At 34.5% G+C, this 25,448-nt stretch overlaps 1 protein-coding gene and 1 pseudogene across 2 annotated transcripts in view; both read right to left on the reverse strand.

The window, feature by feature from the left end:
• NRF1 (nuclear respiratory factor 1) overlaps nucleotides 1–25,448 on the reverse strand; it is a 145,346-nt gene that overhangs the window by 75,879 nt on the left and 44,019 nt on the right. For both annotated transcript variants that reach the window (XM_063099338.1, XM_063099337.1), the window contains exons 2-4: nucleotides 15,735–15,963; nucleotides 8,477–8,591; nucleotides 5,683–5,809 (exon numbers count right to left, since the gene is read on the reverse strand). In XM_063099338.1, the coding sequence (XP_062955408.1) occupies nucleotides 5,683–5,809; nucleotides 8,477–8,591; nucleotides 15,735–15,957 (465 nt within the window). In that variant the 5' untranslated portion in view covers nucleotides 15,958–15,963. The remainder of the gene's footprint in view (nucleotides 1–5,682; nucleotides 5,810–8,476; nucleotides 8,592–15,734; nucleotides 15,964–25,448) is intronic.
• Nucleotides 10,141–10,538, reverse strand: LOC134380052 (protein yippee-like 5; annotated as a pseudogene).

Here is a 25,448-nt window from a genome sequence, read left to right on the forward strand (position 1 = left end):
TAAATTTATCTAACCAAGTCCTTATCTTTGAACTTTTAGGTTATTCTCAATTTTCAAAAAACACTATAAACAGCACTATGACCCATATTCCTACATATACATCTTTGCTCATTTAATGAATTATTTCTTAGGATAAAATTTCAAAAGGAAGTTGGATTAAAAAGTATACATTTTGGCAGTTTTTATGCCAATTGCCAACCTGCCCTCCAGAAAATTATACCAATTTAAACTCCTTGACATGCCAGTGCTACAGGTTATGCATCTTTTCATGTTTCCCAACATGAGCCATGCAAAATGGCTTTAGTTTTAATTCATATTTCTTTAAAATTCTTTATGGTTGTTAGTCATTTGTATTTCCTCCTGTTGTTTATGTCTTTTTCCCTTTTGACTTTGGGTTTAAAAAAATACTTTTTAAATGAAAAAATTTAAATATACAGAAAGGTGGAAAGAACAGTAAAAATAAGCGCTTCTACATCCACTACCTAAATTCAATAATTGTCAATATTTGGCATGATTATTTAATCTGCCATCTATATACACACAATTACTTTTGGCATACAATGTTCCTTTGGTTGACCACTTAAAGTATATTTTACAGATATTGCAACCCTTCTAAATACCTTAGCATGCATCTTAGAAAAACAATGACATTCTCGAACATAACTACAATGATTACATTCTACAAAAATAATAATTCCTTAATATCATCTAATATCTAATCCATATTCAAATCTGTACCTTTGGGTCTTTGTTATTCACCTGTTCATATTTTTATTGAGTTTTGAGACCTCTTTATATATTAAGAATATTAACCACTAGTTCACTAGTTATTAACTATGTGATCTTGGCCAAAATACTTAAGGTCTACCCTCAATTTCCAAATCTGTAAAGCACAGATAATAACTGATATATATACATCATGGGGTTACTCTGATAATAAACATAAACTACCTAGCAGAAAACAGGCAATAAATTATAGTTGCTATTATTATTTTGAATAAGAAAATTCCATTTTGTTGTGAGCCATTTGACTTTGTTTACAATGCCTTGCTATGTGTCCCAATTGTTGGGCAGGGAGGTAGTATAGGCAGAACACAGCATGGAGAAATTTCAACAACTATTATAAAGCCCAGTGTATTTTTCAATCCTCTTTCAACAAACTCTTAAAACAACAGACAATCTTGAATCTGAAATCCATATTCCAAAGATGAACGGGCCTAGTGCATTTTTAATTTTTCCAGACCTCTGATTAGCCTCCAGCTAGAAGAATAAAAGGAGAATTAATAATGGATTCAGGCAGGGGACAAAATGCAAATTCCAGTTTTTAAATTATCAAATGAGATAAAACTAAGTGCTTATAACTATACCTAGAATATAGTAGGCACTCAGTAATTGTTAGACATTCGTATTATAAAATTTAAATCATTTCTCTAATTTATTAATGTGAGATTATGTGCAATATGCTGCATAACTGATTATAGTAAACAGTGGGCTCTAGTCCTTCAATACCACCTCTGTATATATACCAGGGTATAAGATTAGGGGGTTAAGAGAAGTCAACCAAAATAATTAGGGCCTATTGTTCCTTTGAGGGATATAGTTCTTTAAGCATTTTTTCAATTTTATATATGTTTATTGTTCTAGTGAGGTTTGGACATGTTTTAGTCGTTTTATTTTCTTCCTAAATTATCCACTTAGCTGAGGTTTTTAATTTATAAGAAAAGAATTAATATACAGCCTTTTCTTACAATTTTCAATCTGTTCTTATCTGCAATTATAACTATCTTGTTTCTAAGGCTCTATATTTGTTTCTTCTACCCTTTTCTTCATTAACACATGAGAAGCTTTTCTATTTTATCAGACTTTTTCATAGAATCAATTCTTGAGTTTAACAATTCTACTTTTCCTGTTTGTTAACTCATCCATTTCTTCTACGTGTTTATTTATTCTAACTTTTTCTTAGGCTTATTGTTCTCTTTCTACCTTCTTTAATTAGATGAAGTTTACTTCTTTCCCATCTTTTTGGTATATACATGTGTGTATTTTTAAAAAGTAAGGCAGTGAATATTCCTTTGAGTACCAGTTTAGATCATAACTTTTAAGCTTTTGTTTTTGGTTGTCATTGTTTCTAAATAGCCTATAAATTAAGTTTTTCTTTTAAGGAGTATTTTAAAATTTCCACATGAATGAAATTTTTTTCTTTCCATTCTTTTTATATTAAGTTCTAAATTTTCTGAACTATGATCAGAAAATATGGCCCCCAAATATTCTCTGGGGCCTAATAATAATGTATGGTCAGTTCTTATAATCCATTTATGTAATTTTTCAAATACGGTATATTATCCCCTTGTAAGGTATCATTGCTATATATCTATCTTTTATATCAACTTTATTAATTGTATTATTCAGATCTCTATATTCTTATTTATATTTTGCTTCCTTGATCTGGCAAAGATATTAAAGCTTCCTACTACTATTGTGGGTTTAAACTTTTTTTTCTTACATTTCTAACTTTTTGATGTTTTGCTTTAATGTTACTTGAGGTATAAAATGTTCATTATAAATTTATACTGCTTATTAATATATCAATATTAAATGATCATTGGTTCTCAGTTAATACTTTTTTTGCCTTGAGAATTTGTCTTTGTCTGATATTAATGCTATGATCCATGATTTATTTTTGTAGGCACTTTTTTTGTCTGACATATTTTTGCCTGTTATTTTACTTTTAACATTGGTAACAGTTTTATGGAGATATAATTCACATATCATATGTATTTATTTCCTAAGGATGCCACAAATTACCACAAACTTGGTGGCTTAAAACCATACCAGTTTATTTTCTTGGGCTAAAGTCAGGGTGGTTTGCAGGTCTAGATCCTTCTGGAGGCTCCAGGGGAGAATACAATTTCTTTGCTTTGTCTAGCTTCTGTCTAGCCTGTACTTGGCTCCTGACCCCCTCCTTGCATCCATCCCTTTGCTTCCGCCAACACATCTACTTCTATGTCAATCTCCCTTTGTCCCCCTCTTATAAAGATATTTGTGACCACATTTAGGGCCTACCTGGAAAATCCAAAATAATCTCCCCAACTTGAGATCTTTAATCACATCTGCAAAGACTCTTCTGCCATATTAGGTAACATTAAGATTACAGGGATTAGGACCTGGATATCTTTGGGGGCCATTATTCAGCTTACCACATCATACAACTCACCCATTTAAAGTGTACAATTCAATATATCTGTAGGGTACTACAACCTTCATCACAATCTAATTTAGAACATTTTCATCACCCCTAAAAGAAACTCCATACCCATTGGCTATCACTCCCTATTCCTCCCTTCACGTTCCCCATCTCCTGGCAACTACTAATCCACGTTCTCTACAGATTTGCTTATTCTGGACATTGCATATAAATGGAATCATACAGGCCGAGCCCGTGGCGCACTCGGGAGAGTGCGGCGCTGGGAGCGCAGCAACGCTCCCGTCGCGGGTTTGGATCCTATATAGGAATGGCCTGTGCACTCACTGGCTGTGTGCCGGTCACGAAAACGACAAAAATAAATAAATAAATAAATAAATAAATAAATGGAATCATACAATATGTGGTCTTTTGCAACTGGGTTCTCTTGCTTAGCACAGTGTTTTCTAGGTTCATCCATGCTATAGTACATATTAGTACTTTATTCCTTTTTCTTACTCGATAATATTCCATTGTATGAATATACCACATTTTATTTATCCACTCATCAATTGATGGACATTTGGGTTGTTTTCACTTTTTGGCTATTATGAATAATGCTGGCTTGAACACTGTACGCAAGTCTGCGTGTGAACATATGTTTTCTGTTCTCTTGGGCATAACTTAGGAGTAGAATTGCTAGGTCACATGGTAACTCTATTTTTAATATTTTGAGAAATTGCCAAACTGTTTTCCACAGCACCATTTTACATTCACATCAGCAATGTATGAGTGTAGAAATTTCTCCATATCCTCACCAACACTTACTATTGTTTTGTTTTTTCTAATTATAGTCATCCTAGTGTGTGTGTGACGTGATAACTCATAGTGGTTTTGATTTTCACCTCCCTAATGACTAATAATTATTTATCATTATCTATTTACCATTAGTCATTAAGAAAATTAAAAATCATGACTTGATTATTAATGATAAATGACTATTAATAATGATTAATGATAAATAACTATCTGTCATTAATGCTCATGTGCTTTTTGGCCATTTATATCTTCTCTGGAGAAATATCTATTTAGATCCTTTGCCCATATTTAAATTAGGCTATTTGTCATTTTATTGTTGAGTTGTAAGAGTTCTTTACATATTCTAGATACAAATGTTTTTGATCAGATACAATCAACAGTAAAATATATATTTGCTTTTTATCTCACTCTAGTCTATTCTATTTAATAGAGTCTATCTCTTTTTGTATTTTATGGAGAATTCCAACAGTTTTCTAAAACTTTCTTATGGATTTTTCACTTTGTTTTTTTCTTTTTGTTTTTGGCAGCTTGCTGGAACAGGTATCAAACCTTGGACCTTGGTGTTACCAGCACCATGTTCTAACCAACTAAGCTAACCGGCTAGCCCATTTTGGATTTCAGTGAGTAATTTTCAGCAGTATTTTTCTGAGTCTTCTAGATGAGTCTTTTTCACAGATCACATTTACCATTATTATTACTAGTAGTAATATTTTAGGTTATCAATGCTGCAGAAAGGAAGACATGCCCAGATTTCGTATTTGTCAACGGTGTGACAGTAAGGGCTGCTTGTCAGGCCATTTTGAACTAGAAGCCTTCTACCATATTCTTCTAAGGAAAGCTTCTAATATGTATCCTAATTCTTGGGCCTTAGGAAACTCAAGAAAGTTAAGAGATAATAGGAACATTTAATAGGAATAGGATAAGAAGATGGTGTGAATAAAACAATACTACAAACAAAATTTCTATCAACTGATTACTAATTCTGAACTCTTGGAATGTCTACATTAATAAATGTCATTTTAAGCTAATAAATTTTATCCTAATAAAAACAAAATGCAATTTAAATCTTGATAGGTCATTATTTTATTAATGATTCAACGTCATTTTGGCCAGAGGAAGAGCAGTTCATATTAAGTATGCAAGGGCAAAATACTTTTATAAAATGAATTATGGATTACTGACAAGAAGGGCAGATTTTAAAAAGTTAACTATGAATAGTTATGCAATCAAAATATTCAAATATATCTCTAATTTGAAGGAGTGTTAAATCAATCTTTGAAGAAATGCAAATGAGACTTTAAATACGCAACTCAAATATCTGAGCAACAAAATGCTTCCAGGTTTGCCTCATAAAGCTGACATCTTAGAACTAGCTACAATTTTGTTTCTAACATAAATCAGTAACTTTCTTATAAAATATTGCATTGGTTTCTTAACAAGCAAAACTGGTGTTCTCCATTGCATCTGATGAGGTAAAATACCTTGTTATAAGGAAGTTGAAACAGTGCGATCCTTTTTGTTTTGAGCTACATAAAGTGATTAGAAAACCAATCTCTCACTCCCACCCCTGGATGAGGGGAGGATAGAAGTGCTAACTATTGTGATAGACAGAGGATCAGAAGAATGGCGACAACCCACAGAAAGCAAAGGGCATCTGAGAACACAGCTTAGTTCTGACTTACCACATTCTCCAAAGGTGCTGCGCCAAATACTTTAAAGACAGGGTTGGGTTTGGAGGGTGAGATACAGAGGACAATAGCTTGCTGTCCCACTCGAGTAGTATATTCATCTAATGTGGCTCGAAGTTTTCTGAGTCAAAGAGTGAAAAGAAAATAAAAACAGTTAAAGAAGATAGAAATTATAGTGATCAGACACAAATAAAATTTACTTTGACTTGAGACAATTTATTCTAATCAGATATGCTTTCTTTTTCCCAAAATGTAAAAAAGGGAGGGTGAGGTTAGATATCCTGTACAGCAGAAATATGTACATACCTTACTCTTTTTTTTTTTTTTTTTTTAAAGATGACCGGTAAGGGGATCTTAACCCTTGACTTGGTGTGGTCAGCACCACTCTCAGCCAGTGAGCGAACCGGCCATCCCTATATGGGATCCGAACCCGGGGCCTTGGTGTTATCAGCACCGCACTCTCCCGAGTGAGCCACGGGCCGGCCCTACATACCTTACTCTTAAAGAACAATGACCAGCCCATTTACGTAAGGGTATACTGAGAGTTCTGCCTTGAGACACAGCCATGACATAATTTTGAACACAGCAAGTACCATCCTTCCTGATCTTAGCAACACCTATTACTACTACTTACAATTACAGGTCACTGGTGAAATGTCCTCTTACAGACTTTATTATATCATCTCCATGCTTAATAAAAGGGGCTCAAATGACTTGCTGCTAATTTCTTTTATTGATGTACTCATTGTTTATATCTCACTGACATAATTTTATCCAAAAATACTACTTTAAAAATGTTGTAGCTTCAGATTTTCATTGTGATATAAACAATAATTCTCAGTCCTGCAGTATTTTACAAACGAGGATGGAATGAGAAGAGCTTTTTCAAATATAGCAACAATGGATGAAACAGAAACACTGTCCTTTTCCTCTGAAATCATGGGAGATTATTTTGACGTTCTACATTTTATAATTCTTCTGGGAATAGTCTATTCTTTCAAGGGACTGGTGAGCAAAGTATCACATGCAAGCAAGAAATTTGGCAGCACTTCTTGAAGGAATGGTTTATTTTCACTGTCTCCAATTCCTCTCTCTCCATTCTCTCTTGAAGACATTCCAATTCTTTCACCCTTACCACTCCTTTGAAAACACTCTTGTCAAGTTCAATCATGACCTTCATGGTGCTAAATCTAAAGGTTAATTCACATCTTATTCACCTGTCAGCAGCATTTGACAGAGCTGATAGCATGTCCTCCTTTTTTAAATACTTTTTGTGTTTGGTTTCCAGGATGCCACTCTCTTAGTTTTTCTCCTGACTCACTGGTTGCTTCTTAGACTCTTTTGCAGATTCCTTTCATCTCCCCAACATCTAAAGGGTGGAGTGCTTTACCATATTCACTCCGTAAGTGATCACATCCAGTCTCAAAGACTTAAATACTACCTATATGTTTATAATATCTTCAGCCACGACCTCTCCTTTGAATTCCAGACTCACATATCCAACTGCTTATTTTGTATCTCCACTTAATGGTTAAGAGGCATCACAAACTTAAAACGTCCAAAACCAAATTCCTGATTCTGTGCTACCCTTACTCCCATACCTTCTCCTCCTCCAGTAAATGTCATCTCAATCCTCCCAGCAAGCAGACCAAAAATCTTGAGGTCACCCTTCATTCCTTTTTTTCTCTCACTCCCCACACATTGAATCCATCAACAAATCAAGCTGAGTTGACTTGAAATACATCTAGAACCTGACCACTTCTTACTACCTCTGCTGCTGCCAGATTGGTTTTGGGACACTATCATTTCTGGCCTGGATTACTACAATAACCCTCTGACTGGTTTGCCTACTTCTGTTCTTGTCTATTTGCAACACAGTAGCCTGAGTGATTCTTTAAAAACCTAAGTTAAATGTAAGACATTAATAATAGTAGAAACTGTGTGTGCAGGGGTGGGAGGAGGTAATGTGAATTTTCTATACTTTCTGCTCAATTTTTCTGTAAACCAAAAACTGCTATAAAGTCTATTACTTAAAAAAAAAAAAAGTCAGATTATATTACTGCTCTAGTCAAATGCCTTCACTGATTTCCACCTCACTCAGAACAAGAGTCAAAGCCCTGGTATTGGACTATAAGACCTCTTGACATGGCTCTCTACTACTATGATCACAGCTCCTCTCACTCTCTCCCTGGCTGTCCTTCAAATGTGTTAACATGTTCCCACCTCACAGCCTTTGCTCTTGATATTCTCTCTGCCTGAAATGCACTTCCCTTAGACATCAACATCATTTCTCTTTTGGTTCCTTAAGGTCTCTGTTCAAAGGTTATCTCATCAGAAAGGATTTTTCAGACCCTCCCTATACAAGAGAGAAACTGCTATGTCTCCCCACCTCCTGACCTTTCTATTTTCATTCTTCCACTTTCTTTTTTTTCACAGCACTTATTATTATCTGATATATTACATATTTGTTTATTTTCTTTTCTTTCTACCAGAATATAAATTCTTTAAGGCAATTTGTTTTGTTCACTGTTATATTCCCAGTGCCTGGCACATAGCAGGCATACAAATTTTCTCTGAATGAATTAATATGATAGTATGCATCTGTTAAATCAAATTTCTAGGTCTTCATTTATTTAATTTTGTAAGAGTACTTTAAAGTCTGAATCTGTCAGCAAGTACTCTAACCTGGTGTCCTTGATGAACCAACCTAATAACATATGTTCTAACTCTATCATCCACACATGAAGTATCTGAAGAAAAGTAATGATATAGATAAGGGGCCCCTCACCGAAGCAAACGTGTTTGCTGTCTTTTCCGGATAGATGGATTAGACTCAAACACATGAGGCCGTTTTCGTTTCTTTCCTGTTGCCACAGCAGCAGCAGCAGCCATTCCCACAGGACCTGAAATAGTAATGTATGTGCTGAGATTAGGCAGAAGCCTTCTAACTGTACTGTACAAGACAGAAAACGAAGGTACAGAAAAGGTAGCATTTCCTTCCTGATAAGCTGTCAGTAAATACAGAATGTTCTTAACATTGTCAATATACTTCACTATGTTTAACATGAATCATATCGTGATTGACCAATAAAACTTACAATGAATCTTTTTAAAAAGTAAATAACTTATACCTCCCCACCACACACCAGCTTGAATTTTGTATAACATTGTTTTTGTTTTGCTTTGCTTTTGCCAGCATGCCCATACTGTTAAGGCAATATTCTCAGAGGTGCTAGGAAAAATTACAGCATTGAGAGGAAAAGCTGGCTAAAACTGAAAAAAAATTACAGATTTCAAATTTCATTTCCTTCTCTGTGCCCCTGTTTTCATTAATTCAAGACACTGACAAGTTAAGGAAGGTGGAGATAATCACCCACACTTGAAAGTCCAACAACACCACCATCTATAAGAGGAGTATCTGGAAAATACCACCTTAACTGGAAAACTTTTCTTGCATATCTGGCAATTGTGCCAAAATGGAGATGTTGACCACAAGGTCAAGTTAATGAAAGCATCTTGGTAGAAAAGACATGAAAACTTTCCCATTCTAAGAAGAAAATGTTAATAAAAGTTGGTCTGGCTTGCCCTGAAACTAAAGTATACTGTTTTTGTTCTTTTGTTTTTTTAAGGGTAGATGAAGGGTAGATCGTAAGGAAGTACTGAAGTTTCTGATTCCCAGGATCTCAACATGTCAAAGAGATGTTTAAAAAGGCATTCTACCTTCACCTTTGTGAATCCTGTAAAAGGCTTAAATGAAAATTGAGTTTACTTATTTTTTCCAACTATTAGTTTATTTATATTACTATGCTTAAGTTACATGGAAAAAGACAACCAAACAGTTCTGCCCCATTTCAGAAAGTTTCCAATCAATACCAATTATGTGGTGACAAATAATGAGGAATGTTGACATCTTTGGGTCAAGACTGACAAGGAAGAATGGGATCTGGTGCTATAGCTAATCTCCAACAAGAACCCAGCACACTGGCCAAGCACAAGCCATGCAAACACAGAGCCTTTAGCACTGGGCAGATTCAGATCTCTTCTCTAAAAAGTTTTAAAATGAAGCCCAAATAAGTTTAAAAACCATGCTCTTGACATATTTTCCTTTCAAAATTTACATAAAACACAATTTTTCACTAATAGCCCAGATTTTTTTCTCACATAGCCCATCATGTAGCTGCAGATAAGACTTTTCTGCCTCAAGATGTAAACATAAGGGAAAAAAATTAAGGGCATGTGCATAATATTCTCTCTACACTCTGCTGTTGGATGGAAAATTCAAAAAAGAAAGGAAGGAGGGAAGGAAGGAAGGTTAGGTCCATCTCAGATTCTCACAACCTTTTGTCCCACAGGTCATGAATCCAACTCGGATGCTAAGGTGATGGTGCATATAAATAGATTTTTGTTTTCGGTGAATAAGACCTGGGAAAAGATGGACTTATCTCTTTTTCTTCAAGAGTTATCAGTTGGTACATGCTTCTCAAAGCCCTTGCTCTCTCAAAATACAGCACGCTCTGGGATCACACGGCCTTCCTTATAATAACACTGGCTGTCTTCAGTGGCAAATCCATGGATCCATCCCAGTTTTGCTATTGCAGTTTTTGTAGCTCACATCTTGAGCTATGTGACAACCAATAAGCATGACCCGATCTTGAACTTCATTGTATTGCAGGTTAACTATCTTGTTATAAAGAAACACTCTGCCACAGGCACCTATGAACCAAGCAGATGAGTTCCGAGCGGTTCATCAGGATTGTTCCACAGTTTGCACAAGAAAACAGACAAGTACTACCAATATGATCAAGGAAAATTCTGCCTATTTTTATAGCTGAAGTTCTAAAAACTTGCATAGGAGTGTACCATACAGGGGTTGCAAGAGTGCACCCACCCTCCACCAGCAAGTGGACACTTAGGCTAGTCCCAGTTTTAGGCTATTATGAATAAAGCCACATAATTTGATTGATTTATAAATTCAGTGCAATTCTAATAAAAAATTCCAATATGGGTTTTTATGGAACTTGATAAAGTGATATTAATATTTAAACAGAAGTGCAAATGGCCAAGAATCGCCAGAATAATTTAGAAGATTTTAACAAATCAGAGAATACTCATCCTACCACATATTAATAATTACTACAAAGCTATAGTCATTAAGACAGTGTGGAACTTGCTCAGGGATAGGCAAATAAACCAACACAACTGAATTGCAGATTTCATAACCACCCTCTTGTGTCAGAAGACAGAGGTGAGAAGAGGATGGACTATTAAAAATATGGTGCTGATTGTCCATATGGAAAAATAATAAAACTAGATCCCTACATCATGTCATATACAAAAATAAATTCCAGGTGGATTAAAGACCTAAATGTAAAACAATAAGAATAAAACAACAAAACTAAAAAAAATTTATAACTTCTATAATAAACTATCGGAGACTACGTCATTAACTCAGGGTTAAAAAGAATTCCTTAAACAAGATCTCAAAGGATAAAATGTAAGGTAAAATGATAAATTTCACAATAATATAAATCAAAACCTTTATGGACAAAACAAACAAAAAAACCCATAAATGGGGGTGTGGACAACACACTGGGAAAAGACAATTGCAATGCATATTATTGAGAAAGAAATAGTAAAAAAAATACATATCAATAACTCTTACAAATCAATATTTAAAAAGACAAACAACATGGTTAGAAAATGGGCAAAGGTATAAACAGGAAATATGCAAAGGAAGAAAACTGAAGAGCCAAGAAAGATCTGAAATGATGTTATACCTTGTCTTACTGCACTGGCTGAAAACTCCCGCTCAGGAAAATGCAAAATAAACCAACATTGAGATACTATTTCATACTCACCAGATTGGAAAAAATGAAAAAAGACTGATAATACCAAATGTGAGAATGAGAAGCAACAGGCATTACAGTGACCATGGAAATGTAAATTAATATAACGATCTGAAAAGACATTTGGCAATATCTAGTAAAGTTGAAAATGTACATATCTTCTAGCTCTCCAATTTTCCTCCTGGGTATACCCTCAAGGAGTGTTTTTCAAACTGCAGGTTGTGACCTTTTGGTGGTTCACGAGTAGTATTTTTTTCTAATAAAAAGAATGAAATAGAATAGACTAGAATATATCACCGAGTATGTAGCTTATAATAGGGGTATTATTCATGAAAGTATTATTATTTATGAAAGTTATCTGGGTTATATGTACATTTGTTCATTCTTGGTCATAATGTAAAATGTATTACTGTGGGACATTGTCAAAAGAGTTTGAAAGACATTGCTCAGAGAAACTATTACATGTGCACAAGAATACATGTAAAATAATTTTCAGTTGCATCAACTATAATAGAAAAAATATAAACAACCTAAGTATCTACCAATATATGAGATATTCCCATTATGAACAGAATACCAAATAACAGTTAAAATGAAAACATATAGCAACATTATCAACATGGATAAATCTCATAAAAATAATGCTAAATGAAATAAACATAATGTTACAGAAATATAGGATCAGAGTGATATCATGAACATAAAATTTAAAACATGCAAAATAATGCTAAATATTGTTTAATGGTACATACACATACAGCAAAAATATAAAAAAATACAATACAATGATAAAGACCAAATACAGAATACTGGTTACCTCAGTGGAGAGAAGGAGGGAAAGAGAATTACAAATCTGTAATTTTTATTTCTTAAAAAAAATCTGAAGCAAACATATCAAAATGGTAATAACTGACAAAGCTAGGTAGTGGGTACATGTGTTTGTTATGTCAATCTTGACACTTTTCTGAATGATTCAAATATTCAAGTATTTTATACTAGTTGGACAACTTACCAAAACCATCACTCTCAAGGTACTAATTATGTCTATAGACAATGTGAATCTCTCCTCACTTCTTTTATTTGTTACCCTACCCCTTATCACTTCAAAGAAAATAAAAGGATAAATTTAATTTTGCTTAAAACGAAATCATCTAATATTCATATTGGTGACTGATACCAAAAAAGGTTAACTATCTTGAGATATTATTGTTCTTATTACCTTCATTTAGTTGTACTACTTCTAAACATTTTTGCCTTGAAAATCAACACTAATCAGGGGATGTCTGGGCTGCAGAAAATTAGAAGTGTTTTTGAGGGAAAACATGGCATAGTAAAGGGTCATTTACCTTTTCTGGATTATCTTACGGGTATGATGATGTTATAGATACAATCAGAAAAGTCCTCAAGCTAGTAAGTAGAGTTGGGATTCAAACACAGGAGGCCTGTCTCCAGAGTTTGGGTAGTTAACGACTGTATATACACAGTCCCTATAACCTGTGTGGTCTCACTCATGCCTGCCTCTTATATCATTTTTCTCTCCTGCTCACAAGGCTCTAATCACAGTGTCCTCCTTCCCAAATCCTACCTGCAAGTCCTTGCTTTCGATATTTTCTCAGTCTGAAATGCACTTCCCTTGGCTGACACCTAACTGGCTGTCAGTCACAACCCACCTCAGAAGCCTTCCCAGACCACTCCATCTAAAGCAGCAACCTGCTATCCTTCCCTCTCTATTACCCTACCTCATTATTTTCTTCAGAGGATTCAATGCTTTATAAAATTATTTTACTTTGCTATTTGTACCACTCCCCTACCACTGGACTGTAAGCTCTTTCAGGAGCAAGCTCTTACCTGTCTTGTTTATAGTATCTATATATAGTAATATATACAGTATAATTCTTCAATGACTGTTGAATGGTGAAATGGTAAATCATTTCTACCAGCTGGCCTCAGTTTCCACATCTGCCACATGAAAGGGTTAGACTAAAGTTCTTTTCCTGATCTTAACACTATGACAATGCAGTTTAGTAATACAGCAAAGCCATGTCTCAAAAGCATCTTCCTTCATAGGAAAAAGGTGGACCTGGATTCATTATGTTAGGATGCCCTCTTCTGGGGAAAATAAGAAGTTCACAAAATGTATTTTATAAACATTTCATGTGTTTTGCCACTTAGCCTTATTTTTAAATTCACCATTCCAGAAACACACAGTGGATAACAACTTACAGTAGCAAGGTTTTTCTTCATTGCAGCTGTCTTCCTTTGCTTAAATACAGCATATTCTTTAGCAATGTAGTATTTGGCCATTCTTGATCATTGATTTCCTGTGTAGCTTTTCCTAAATATCTTCTAAGATCAATACTAGACCCATCTAGCCATGGTTTATACACAAGATGTCTTCTCACAATGGTGATAAGTATACAGTGTAAACAGTACAGAGAATGATACAAAATATAGCCCAGCTTTAAGTCATTTAATAGCCCAGAAAATCTCAAAACCTTAAATTGGATTAAGATGATCCAGGATTGCTAGTACCTGTAGGCATCTGCCAGAAGCAAACAAAAATCCTCTCTAGAGGAAGATAACATTATCCTAGACCCCAAATTATTTTGAAAAATAATTTCCAAACACACCATCCAGCATCCATTCAAATATAACCAGTACATGATGAAAATAGCCATCATGAACAAAAAATAGCACTAACAACATGTAACAGAAACAGACCACAGGCACTTCAGAGAGTAGAATTACCAGATGGATTGTAAAATCATGTTTATTTTACTCATGGAGATTTAAAAAAAAAAATTTTTTTTTCACCACAAGTGGAAACTGTTATAGTACATGTTTGAGAAGAAAGAAAGCCACACTAGAAATTTGAAAACTGGGGTGGGGTGGGGAACCCACCAACCCAAACTATTAACAATTACCAAAATTCGTTAACTCAATGGACAGATTTAAAAGCTCCTCAGACACAGCTGAAGAGAAAAATTAATAAAATGGAAAGACAGAAGAAACTACATAAAATGAAACAAAGACAAAAGGAAGGTACATACAGAACAGAGGGTAAAAGACTTAAAGGATTCGGTGAGGAAAACTAACATATTTCATTGGAGTTTAGAAGAAAATGAGATGGACTGGAGCTGAAGCAAAATCTAGTGGCTAAGATTTCCCAGAATTGATGAAAGACATCAAACCACAGATTCTACATATCCAAAGAAACCAAACAGAATAAATGAGAAGAAATCAAAGCTAGATATACCACAAAAACTAATCATAAAAGGGGAGAGGTGGAAGAGGGGGTGCCTGTGTGGAAGATAACCTTCAAAGGAGTCACTGTTAGAATGATACAGTTAAATTCACAATAGCAGCAATGGAATCTGAAGACAGTGAAACAGTGTCTTCAAAATAAGGAAAGAAAGTAACTACCAACCTAGAATTCCATACCTGGTGAAAACATCCTTCAAGGTTGTATGTTAAATTAAAACATTCTCAGACAAGCAAAAACAGAATTTGCTACTAACAGATCCATGCTAAAGGAAATACTAAATGGTGTATTCAGGAAGAAGTAAAATTACCTCAGAAGGCAAGTTGGAGATGCAGAAAAAAGTGAACATTAATTATCAAAAACAAAAATAATGTCTTGTGGGGTTTAAAATACACAAAGAATGAATACAAAGGATGACAACAGCATACAGGTCAGGAGCAGGGGAATAAAATTCAAGTGTTCTAAGAAATTTGCATTATCCCTGTGGAGGATAAAAGTACCAAGTACATAAAACTTTGATAAGTGAAAAAAATGAAAAAATAAAAACTCTTCAGTCAGTCCAAAAGAATACATGAAGAAAGAGGAAAGTAAACACAGAACAGGTGGTACACAGAGAAAGCATAAAGGAAAGATGGTAAATTTCAATCTAAATATATCAGTCATTACATAATGTAAATGGAATAAATACTTCAGTTAAAAGTCAAAAGACTGTCATATAAATGAAAAAAACAAAACCAACACCATAATACTAATAATGATTCTAGAATGCAAGTCTCAGTATAACACAAGCTCAAGATGTAAATGAAGGGCTTGTAAAAATTGTAATGAAGTAATAAATGTAATAAATGCTAGAGTGCCTGAATCCTAAGCTTCTTCAGATATGCATGGTACCATAAGTTAAGCAAAAAAAGAAGAGCTTCCAATCCAAACAACATTACCTGCAGCAGCCAGATGAGCTGTTACCTCATCAGCTGCTGTGGAGTTGAGTATATCTGAATCATCATAAGAGGTGTCCTCAGGGGAAGAAGGCGAGTCTTCATCAGCACTCAGCATACTGTGCTCAGTGTAAGTGGCCACATGGACCTGCTGTACTTGTTGGGCCACTGCATGCGCTTCTATGGTAGCCATGTGTTCAGTTTGGGTCACTCCGTGTTCCTCCATGAAGATCTACCATCAGAAAAAAGGGAAAGGTACTGGATTCAGTGTATAACATAACACAATACTTAAAATAAAAAATATTTTCTTCAAGAGTAGAGGAAATTTGACAAGCCTCCGATTTCACTACTTACCTCACCACACAGTCATAGGAAATGGGAAGCACCATTCCAATGACATTCTTCACAGAAACAGAAAAAACAACCCTAAAATTCATACAGAATAACAAAAGACCCTGAATAGCCAAAGCAATTCTGAGCAAAAGAAATAAAACAGGAGGCATTACACTACCTGACTTCAAATTATACTACAAAAGCTATAGTAACCAAAACAGCAAGGTACTGGCATAAAAACAGACACTTGAACAGAATAGAGAATCCAAAAATCAACCCAGGTATTTATAGCCAATTGATCTTTGACAAAGGCACCAAGAACATACACTTGAGAAAAGACAGCTTCTTCAGTAAATGGTGCTGGGAAAACTGGATATCCATGTGTAGAAGGATGAAACTAGACCCATACCTCACACCATATACAAAATCAACTAAAAATGGATTATAAAGACTTAAGTATAAGACCTGAAACTATAAAACTCCTAGAAGAAAACATAGGGGAAACACTTCAGGGCAGAGGACTGGGCAAAGACTTTATGAATAAGACCCCAAAAGCACAACAACAACAAAAAATAAACAAATGGGATTATATCAAACTAAAAAGCTTCTGCACAGCAAAGGAAACAATCAACAGAGTAAAAAGACAACCTACTGAACAGGAGAAAATATCTGCAAATCATATATCTGACAAGGGATTAATATCCAGAATATACAAGGAACTCAAACAACTTCATAGTAAAAAACTAAATAATCCAATTTAAAAAATGGGCAAAGGAGCTGAATAGACGTTTTTCAAAGGAAGACACACAAATGGCCAATAGGTACACACAAAAAAATGCTCAACATCACTAATCATCAGGGAAATGCAAATCAAAACCACACTGAGATATCATTTCACCCCAGCTAGACTGGCTATTATCAAAAAGACGGAGAATAACAAATGCTGGTGAGGATGTGGAGAAAAGGGAACTCTTCTACGCTGGTGATGAGACTAAATTAGTTCAACCATTATGAAAAACAGTATGGAGGTTTCTCAAACAACTACAGATAGAACTAGTATACAATCCAGCAATCCCACTTTTGGGTATATAGCCAAAAGAATGGAAATCACATGTCGAAGGGATATCTGTACTCTCATGTTCATCACAACTCTATTTTACAATAGCCAAGATATGGAACCAATCTAAATGTCCATCAACAGATGACTAGATAAGGAAAATGTGGTATAGATAAAAAATGGAGTACTATTCAGCCGTAAAAAAGAATGAAATTCTGTCATTTGCAGCAACATGGATGAGCTTAGAGAAAATTATGTTAAGCAAAATAAGCCAGGCATAGAAAGGGAAATACTGCATGTCCCCACTCATAAGTGGGAGCTAAGAAACAAAGAAAGAAAGACCAAAATAAAACACTGAACTTTCAGAAGGAGAGAAAAGACCTGTAGTTACTAGAGGTGGGAAAGGTGGAGGGAGAGGGAGAGTAGGGAGTAACTGAGTAAGGGACACAAGAAGTACTTATGACTTGTAATGATGAATGTTCTAATAATATTGATTTGATCATCACATACTGTATACAAATCCTAATAGTCACTCTGTCCTCCATAAATGTATAAATAAAAATTAAAATTAAAAAAAATAAGATACCAAAATGGTGGAATATTTTCTTTATGTGAAACTGTTTTGATGAAAATTCATCGTGCTTATTTTATACCTCAGGTCACAAAACAATACGTACATCAATAAAAAGATGTTTAAACACAACAATAAAAAGATACTTAAAATATCCCAATGATTAGCATTTAATGTTGTATACATAAAAACATTTAGTAAATAAGTGAAATACTTAACATTTTCTTTGTATTTCAAAGACAACTGGGAGTTAACCACCCCCAACAAAAAACACAATTATTCACATTGGTTTTTCTGCTTATAAAACTGTAGTTCTTGTAAACTGTGGAATGATGCAATGATTTATAAAGCAGTAAATTAAAAGTATTCTCTCTTATCATACTTATAATCCCTCTCCCTGAAGTTCATTATTCTTAAAAAAAATTGGGGTGCATACATATACATAGATTTAAAATAAAAACAGGTTTCTATTACACATAGTTTGCCCTTTTCATATTACAATATATCTGGACATTTTGACATGTCAATACATACAGATCTACCATTATCATTTTTATGTAGCTGTAGAATACTTTCCATTGTGTGGGTGTGTCATAATTTATGTAACCAATCACCTACTGATGAAGCAAGACTGCTTCCAAATCTTTGCTTATATAAACATCAGTGTAGTAAATACCATTGCATGTAAAATTTTGCATACTGGTTCCTCAAAAAAATTAAAATAGAACTACCATATGATCCAGCAATTCCAATTCTGGGTATATATTCAGAAGTGAAAGCATTGGTCTCGAACAGGTATGTGTATACTCATGTTCATAGCAGCATTATTCACAATAGCCAAAAGGTGGAAGCAACCCAAGTGTCCATCAATGGATAAATAGGTAAACAAAATGTGGTCTATACAAGGATATTTCAAAAAATTCATGGAAAAATATTATTAAAAGATAATACTGATCTTTCCATGAACTTTTTGAAGTATCCTCACACATACCACATATTATTCAGTTTTAAAAAGAAAGGAAATGCAAATTAGGAATAGAGGAGAACTTCCACAACTTGATAAAGAAAATCTACAAAAAACCCACAGCTAACATCATACTTAATGGTGAGAAACTAGCAGCTTTCCCACTAAGATCAGGAACAAAAGCAAGGATGTCTCCTCTCACCACTTCATTTCAACATTATACAATAAGACAAAAAAAGAAATAAAGGCAACCCTGACTGGGTAGGAAGAAATAGAACTGTCTTTGTTCACAGATGGCATGATTATCTATACAGAAAATCCAAAACAACCAACAAAAAAACTGTTGGAACTAATAGAAAGGTTGTAGGATACAAGGTTAATATACAAAAGTCAACTGCTTTGCTAAATACTAGCAAGGAATTTGAAATTTTAAAAAAAGTGGAATTTGAAATTCAAAACAAAGTACCATGTATATTAGTACCCAAAAAAATGAAGTACTAAGGTACAAATCTAACAAAATATGTACAAGATCAATATGAGGAAAACTACAAAACTCTGATGAATGAAATCAAAGAACTAAATAGATATTTCATGTTCACAGATAGGAAGACTCAATAGCGTCAAAATGTCAGTTGTTCCAATTTTATCTCTAGATTCAACATAATCCCAATGAAAATCCAGCAAGTTATTTTATGGATATCAACAAACTCATGCTAAAGTTTATATGGAGGTACACAAGACCCAGAATAAACAACAGAATATTGAAGAACAATAACGTCAGAAGCCTGACACTACTTGACTTCAAGACTTAATATAAAGCTACACTAATCACGACACTGTGGTATTAATGGAATAACAAACAAATAGATCAATAGAAATAAACAGCGAGCCCAGAAATAGACTCACATAAATATAGTCAGACTATAGCAAAGATAGTCTCTTCAATGAATGGTGCTGGAACAAGTGGACCTCCACATATCAAAAAATAATCTAAACACAGACCTTATACCCTTCACAAAAATTAATTCAAAATGGCTCATAGACCTAAATATAAAATACAAAATATAAAACTCCTAGAAGATAACATAGGAGAACATCTAAATGATCTCAGTTATGGCAATGACTTTTTAGATACAATGGCAAAGGCATGATCCATAAGAGAATTATAAGCTGATCTTCATTAAAATAAAAAACTTCTACTCTGTGAAAGACAATGCCAAGAGAATGAGAAAACAAGTCACAGACTGTAAGAAAATATTTGCACTTTTGTATATCTGATAAAAGACTGTTACCCAAAATAAACAAAGAATTCTTAAAACTCAACAATAAGAAAATGAACAACCCAAGTAAAAAATGAGTGAATGACCTGAAGAGATATCCTACCAAAGATATGCAGATGGTAAATGAGCATATGAAAAGATGCTCAACATCATGTGTCATTAGGGAATTACATATTAAAATAAGTGAGATATCCCTACACACCTATGAAATTGGGTAAAATTTAAAACACTGACACCACCCTGCTGATAAGGATATGGAACAACAGGAACTCTAGTCATTGCTGGTGGGAATGCAAAATAGTGCAGCCACTTTGGAAGATAACTTGGCAATTTCTTACAAAACTAAACATACTCTTCCACAAGATCCAGCAATTGTGCTCCTTGATTTATCCAAAGGAGTTGAAAACTTACATCCACACAAAAACCTGCACATGGATGTTTACTGCACTTTGTAATTCACAATTGCAAAAACCTGGAATCAAACAAGTAGATGAGTGGATAAACAAACTACAGTTCATCCAGACAATGAAATATCATTCAGCACTAAAAAGAAATGAGCTACCAAGCCATGAAAAGCATGGAAAAAGCTTAAATGCATGTTGCTAAGTGAAAGAAGCCAATCTGAAAAGGCTACATACTGTATATTCCAACTATATGACCTTCTGGAAAACTGCGGCGACAGTAAAGGAATCAGTGGTTGCCAGGGATTAGGGGTAAGAGAGGGATGAATAAGCAGTACACAGAAGATTTTCAGGGCAGTGAAACTACTCTGTATTATACCATTATGGTGGATATGTGTCGTTACACATTTGTTCAAACCTATAGAATATACAACACCAAGAGAGAACCCTGATGTAAGCTATAACTGTGGTGATAATGAGTTAATGTAGGCTCATCAATTAGAACAAATGTACCACTCCAGTTCAGAATGTTGATGGTGGGGGAGGTTGTACATGTGTAAGGACAGGGGATATACGGGAAATCTGTGTATCTTCCACTCAACTTTGCTGTGAACCTAAAACTGCTCTAAAAAACAAAGTCTATTTAGACCCACTTAAAAAAAAAAAGGGAAATTCTGACACATGCTGCAACATAAATAAACCTGGAAGATATTCTGCTCAGTGAAATAAGCCAGTTACAAAAAGACAAATATTGCATGATTCCACCTATATGAACTATCTAGAATAGTCAAATTCACAGAGACAGAAAGGAGAATAGAAGTTGCCAGTGGCTAGGGGAGGTGGATTGGGGAGTTGTTTTCATGGGTACAGAGTTTCAGTTTTCCAAGATGAAAACAGTCTGGAGATTGGTTGCACAATGTGAATGTACTTAACACTACTGAACTGTACACCTAAAAATGGTTAAGTTGGTGAATTTTTTGTTATATATTTTTAAACACGATTAAAAAAAAATTAAATCCTCCCTTATACCTGGTAACTTCTGCGCAAATGTGATTAATCTTAGAGCAGAATAAAACTAGCCCTTATTACCTTTATTTTAAAAACTCTTAATTCTTAAAGGTGAAATTGACGAGCCAAAGGCATATGTATTTAAATTTTTGATGCACATTGAAAAGCTAAAGTGTTTAACTTGTATACTAACATTATGTCTACTTATATAAACCCACACAAACACATACACAAATTTGAAATTTGACTATTGTATAACAGTATACAGCACTGCCCATCTAGAGTTTATAAAAAGAAATGTCAACCATATAGACATAGAAACATGACCTTTACGGCTACATGTAAAAAGAACGTAATTATCTATTTATGCAAAAGTTTTCTCTGATTTTTATTCTGCTCTATTATAAATGTTTCATTTTCCACTTTTAAGGACTCTAACTAAAATCCTTTGCTCCTCTGAGTAACTGCTTTCTCAGCAAGTCTCATCCTGTCTTTCTCAGGTCAACTGTTTCTATGTTTATAACAAAATTTTTACTTTTTTGAGGTTCTTGATCCCGTTTTATATTCTTGTGCTATTTCTGGGCTTTCTTTCGCTCTAACTTTTGATTGTCTCTTTTCACTCTCACACCATTAGACATATTACAACTCATCCTTCTAATCTATTGATTTTTTACTTTGATTCAATTATCTCAAGGAATATTCTGTAGTTCAAAATAAAATTCACTTTAATTATAAAATAAAACCACCACAGGGTGCCATAAATCCAAAAAGATTAGGAACCACTCAGCTTTCCCTTGAATCCCTTTCCCACACTTGCCTTTCTGCCTGGGGCCATCCCTTCAGCCTCATATCTGTGTGTGGCATACTACCTTCTCAAACAAACTCACACCCTCATTTTTTCAAATGGAGCTTTTTAAGAGGTAGTTGGTAAAATAATGTGTGTTTAATATATAGAGAAAAGGATACAGAAAACCAGGATAATGGTAACATTTGTAAAATCTGGGTAAAGGATATATGAGAATTCTTTGTACTATTCCCGCAACTTTTCTAAAGTCCAAAATTGTGGTAAAATTTAAAAAATTGTTTTAAAGAAAGGTACTTGACAAGATGCACTAAAGTTTCTTCCATATCCTATGTTTGGTGTGAGTTTCAGAATATCCAAGGGAATATATCCTAGTCCCCAGATTTGTACTTACCTAAAATGTAATTTAACACACTAAGTCATACAATTGAACATAACATATGAGAGGAAGATACCATTAAAATGCTATCTTTCCATTTATTTCACTGTTCTTCTAGTCTAAGAGACAACCTGCTTAGGGCATTTTAGAATTCTGGGTACTTCAAAATTGTTTTTAAATGATTTGGGATTAGATGGCATCTAACTGCTTTTCAAAGGGATTTGTACGCTATGCACTTGGCATAATGGATTTCAATTCTTTGCTCCAGAATGCAGTTCACAGCATAAATCAATAGGGCTGTCTGCTTCACAGGCTTGTCACTTCTGCCCAGGGCCTCTTCTCTTTCTACCTCCCTCCCCCATCCCATCCTTCAGCCTCTCTAACCATTTTTATTCAGCACACTCTGTAAAAAGCAAAAGCAAAGGTATTTCTGACTTCTTTGAACTAGAGTGGGATACTTGTAAATGATGCTTTCAATGTTTTCATAAAATCATAATAGGAAGCAGGTTGTCTAAAGCCAGATATAACTGACATACACATATTGCTGGAGATCCCCATTTCCCCAAAGTCAATTTTAGTGAAACATTTTAGCTTTCATCCATGAGGAGTCAGAGTCTCTGGAGAGCAAAACTGATGGGAACTCCTAATAGCTGAAAACATATTAAATAATCTGCATTAAAAAAAAAAAGACTATACCCAGATATCCAGAACCCCTGAGCAAGTTACTTAACCTCTAAGCTGCAATTCTGTCCTTTTTTTTAATGAAAAAAAATTATAGTACCTACCCTCAAAAGATGATATGAGGATTAAATGAGATGATCCAGATAAAGTGAGGAACACAGTGCTCAGCACAGAGGTAGTCAACATTGATTATGATAATGATGCCAGAATTCCTTTGTCTTTATGATTCTATCCTTCCTGACTCATTACCTGACTAGTTTCATAAGCACTGGGCCTCAATTTCTTCATCTTTAAATTAGAATTCATCTCTGAAAATATGGTTTTCTTAATTGTGCAAGAGATTTTAAGTCAGGCATCTGAAAAGCCCTGTATTAACTCCAGTGACTGAAATGCTGTTGTCCTAGCCATAAAATAAGGAAACGAAAGGAAATCAACGTCCCTAGCATAATTTTGTATAGTGCATAAAAGGGAGAGGCAGCAGATGGACCTGACGGTGATTCTTCTGAACTGATGTGAAAAGGCACTGGCAACATAAAATGACCTATAACTCTAAACGCCACATCCAAATAAAAGGGTACATCTATTGAGCCAACAGTGTTCAGCAGATTAGCCAACACTCCATTTTTAAAGAAATCATTCCCCAAAACAATAACTTAAACATGGTAACAATTTTACTAAAACCTTTCTCTTAGCCTGGATCATCACCTAGGGTGCCAGTATGTGCTTCATCTAAAGGTCTTTCTTTATTATATTAACTATAAGGGTTGGGAAGGAAGCAATTTGGTACAGAGGAGTTCCTGCTTTTGCCCTTCCAGGCCAGTAAGAGTGGGACTGAAATACAGTGGAAGAGAATACAGAAAAACATTATCTTGCCCAGAGCACCCTGGTACTTGTGGTCAATAATATCTATGGAGCTACTGGAATTTGAAAGAAATGTCCAAGGGAGTTAAATTTAGTCCAATCCACACATAATGGATGTGATTCAATGTAAAGTATTTTAAAAATCAAAGTAGGAAGAAGAGCAGGCCAGAAAACATAATCGAACCATAAATGAATGTAAAGGAAAGCATTAGTCTAATCAATATCATTATCATATCAAAAGAAAAACTGTAAGAACTGCCTAAAGGAAAATCTTAGGCCGAGACTGGGTCTACAGTCCAAACCAGGGACAGGAAAACTGAGAGAGGTACAACTTACATTCTTGGGCATATCCAGAATATAAACTGCATAACCAGGATAGAAATTTCATTCAACAGAAAGCCCTTTCTCAAAAAAAGCTAAACTCAATGATAGGATTTGCTTCTTGGGGGACACTAGGGTAATGGATCAAAATCTCACTACAGCAGGAAAAATTAAAAAACAACAGCACAAAAAACGTCAGAGTGAAAACAGAAGCAAGGTAAATGTGGCTTTATTCTGAGTATAAATGGAGCTTAAGACAAGAAGAATCTATTTGACCTAGGAACATTCTCTTTCAAATAGCCTATGAGTGATGATATCAAATTTGTAGAGAAAAAAAAAAAAAAAAATATATATATATATATATATATATGTCCTCCCACACCACTGGGCTCTACAATGAAAAAAGAAGTCACAGTCATGTAATCACTTATTGTTTTCCATTTTTCGACTCCAACTATAGACCAAAATACAGAAAATTAAATATAATACAAAACAGAATGTAAAAGTTATGAACCACGACAATGTAAAAGCAAAGATAAGGCTGACAGAAATTAGGAGGTAGAAGAGGGGCAGAAGGGTGAAGGAATGGCTAGGAGTATTAATATTTTACAGTGAGAGAGTCAGGAGACACTATCAAGACTAGACAGAAGAATTTAATATTATAACGTATCTATCACAAATAAAGAGGAAAAGAATACTGTAAAGTAATCCTTATTTTTCATGAAAAGAAGTCAATAATGCCCAAGTCCAGAAATAGTGGTATAAGTCTGGCTGGGTTAGCTCGGTTGGTTAGAATGTGGTGCTGATAATACCAAGGTCCAGGGATCAATCTCTGTTCAGGACAGCTGCCAAAAGTTAATTAATTAATTAATTTAAAAAAGAAATAGTGGTATAGACATATTACTTAGAGTTCAGGAGGTTTTATTCTTTGATAATACTATAAACAAAACAGTTAAACTATAAGCAGAAACAATTAAAGTACTTGCCTCTGAAAAGTGGGACCTGGGGTAGGGGAAGATTGTGGCAAAGGGCCACTGATTTTTATAAGTCCTTCTATTT

The sequence above is a fragment of the Cynocephalus volans genome, chromosome 6, assembly GCF_027409185.1.
Source record: "Cynocephalus volans isolate mCynVol1 chromosome 6, mCynVol1.pri, whole genome shotgun sequence".
NCBI lineage: Eukaryota > Metazoa > Chordata > Mammalia > Dermoptera > Cynocephalidae > Cynocephalus > Cynocephalus volans.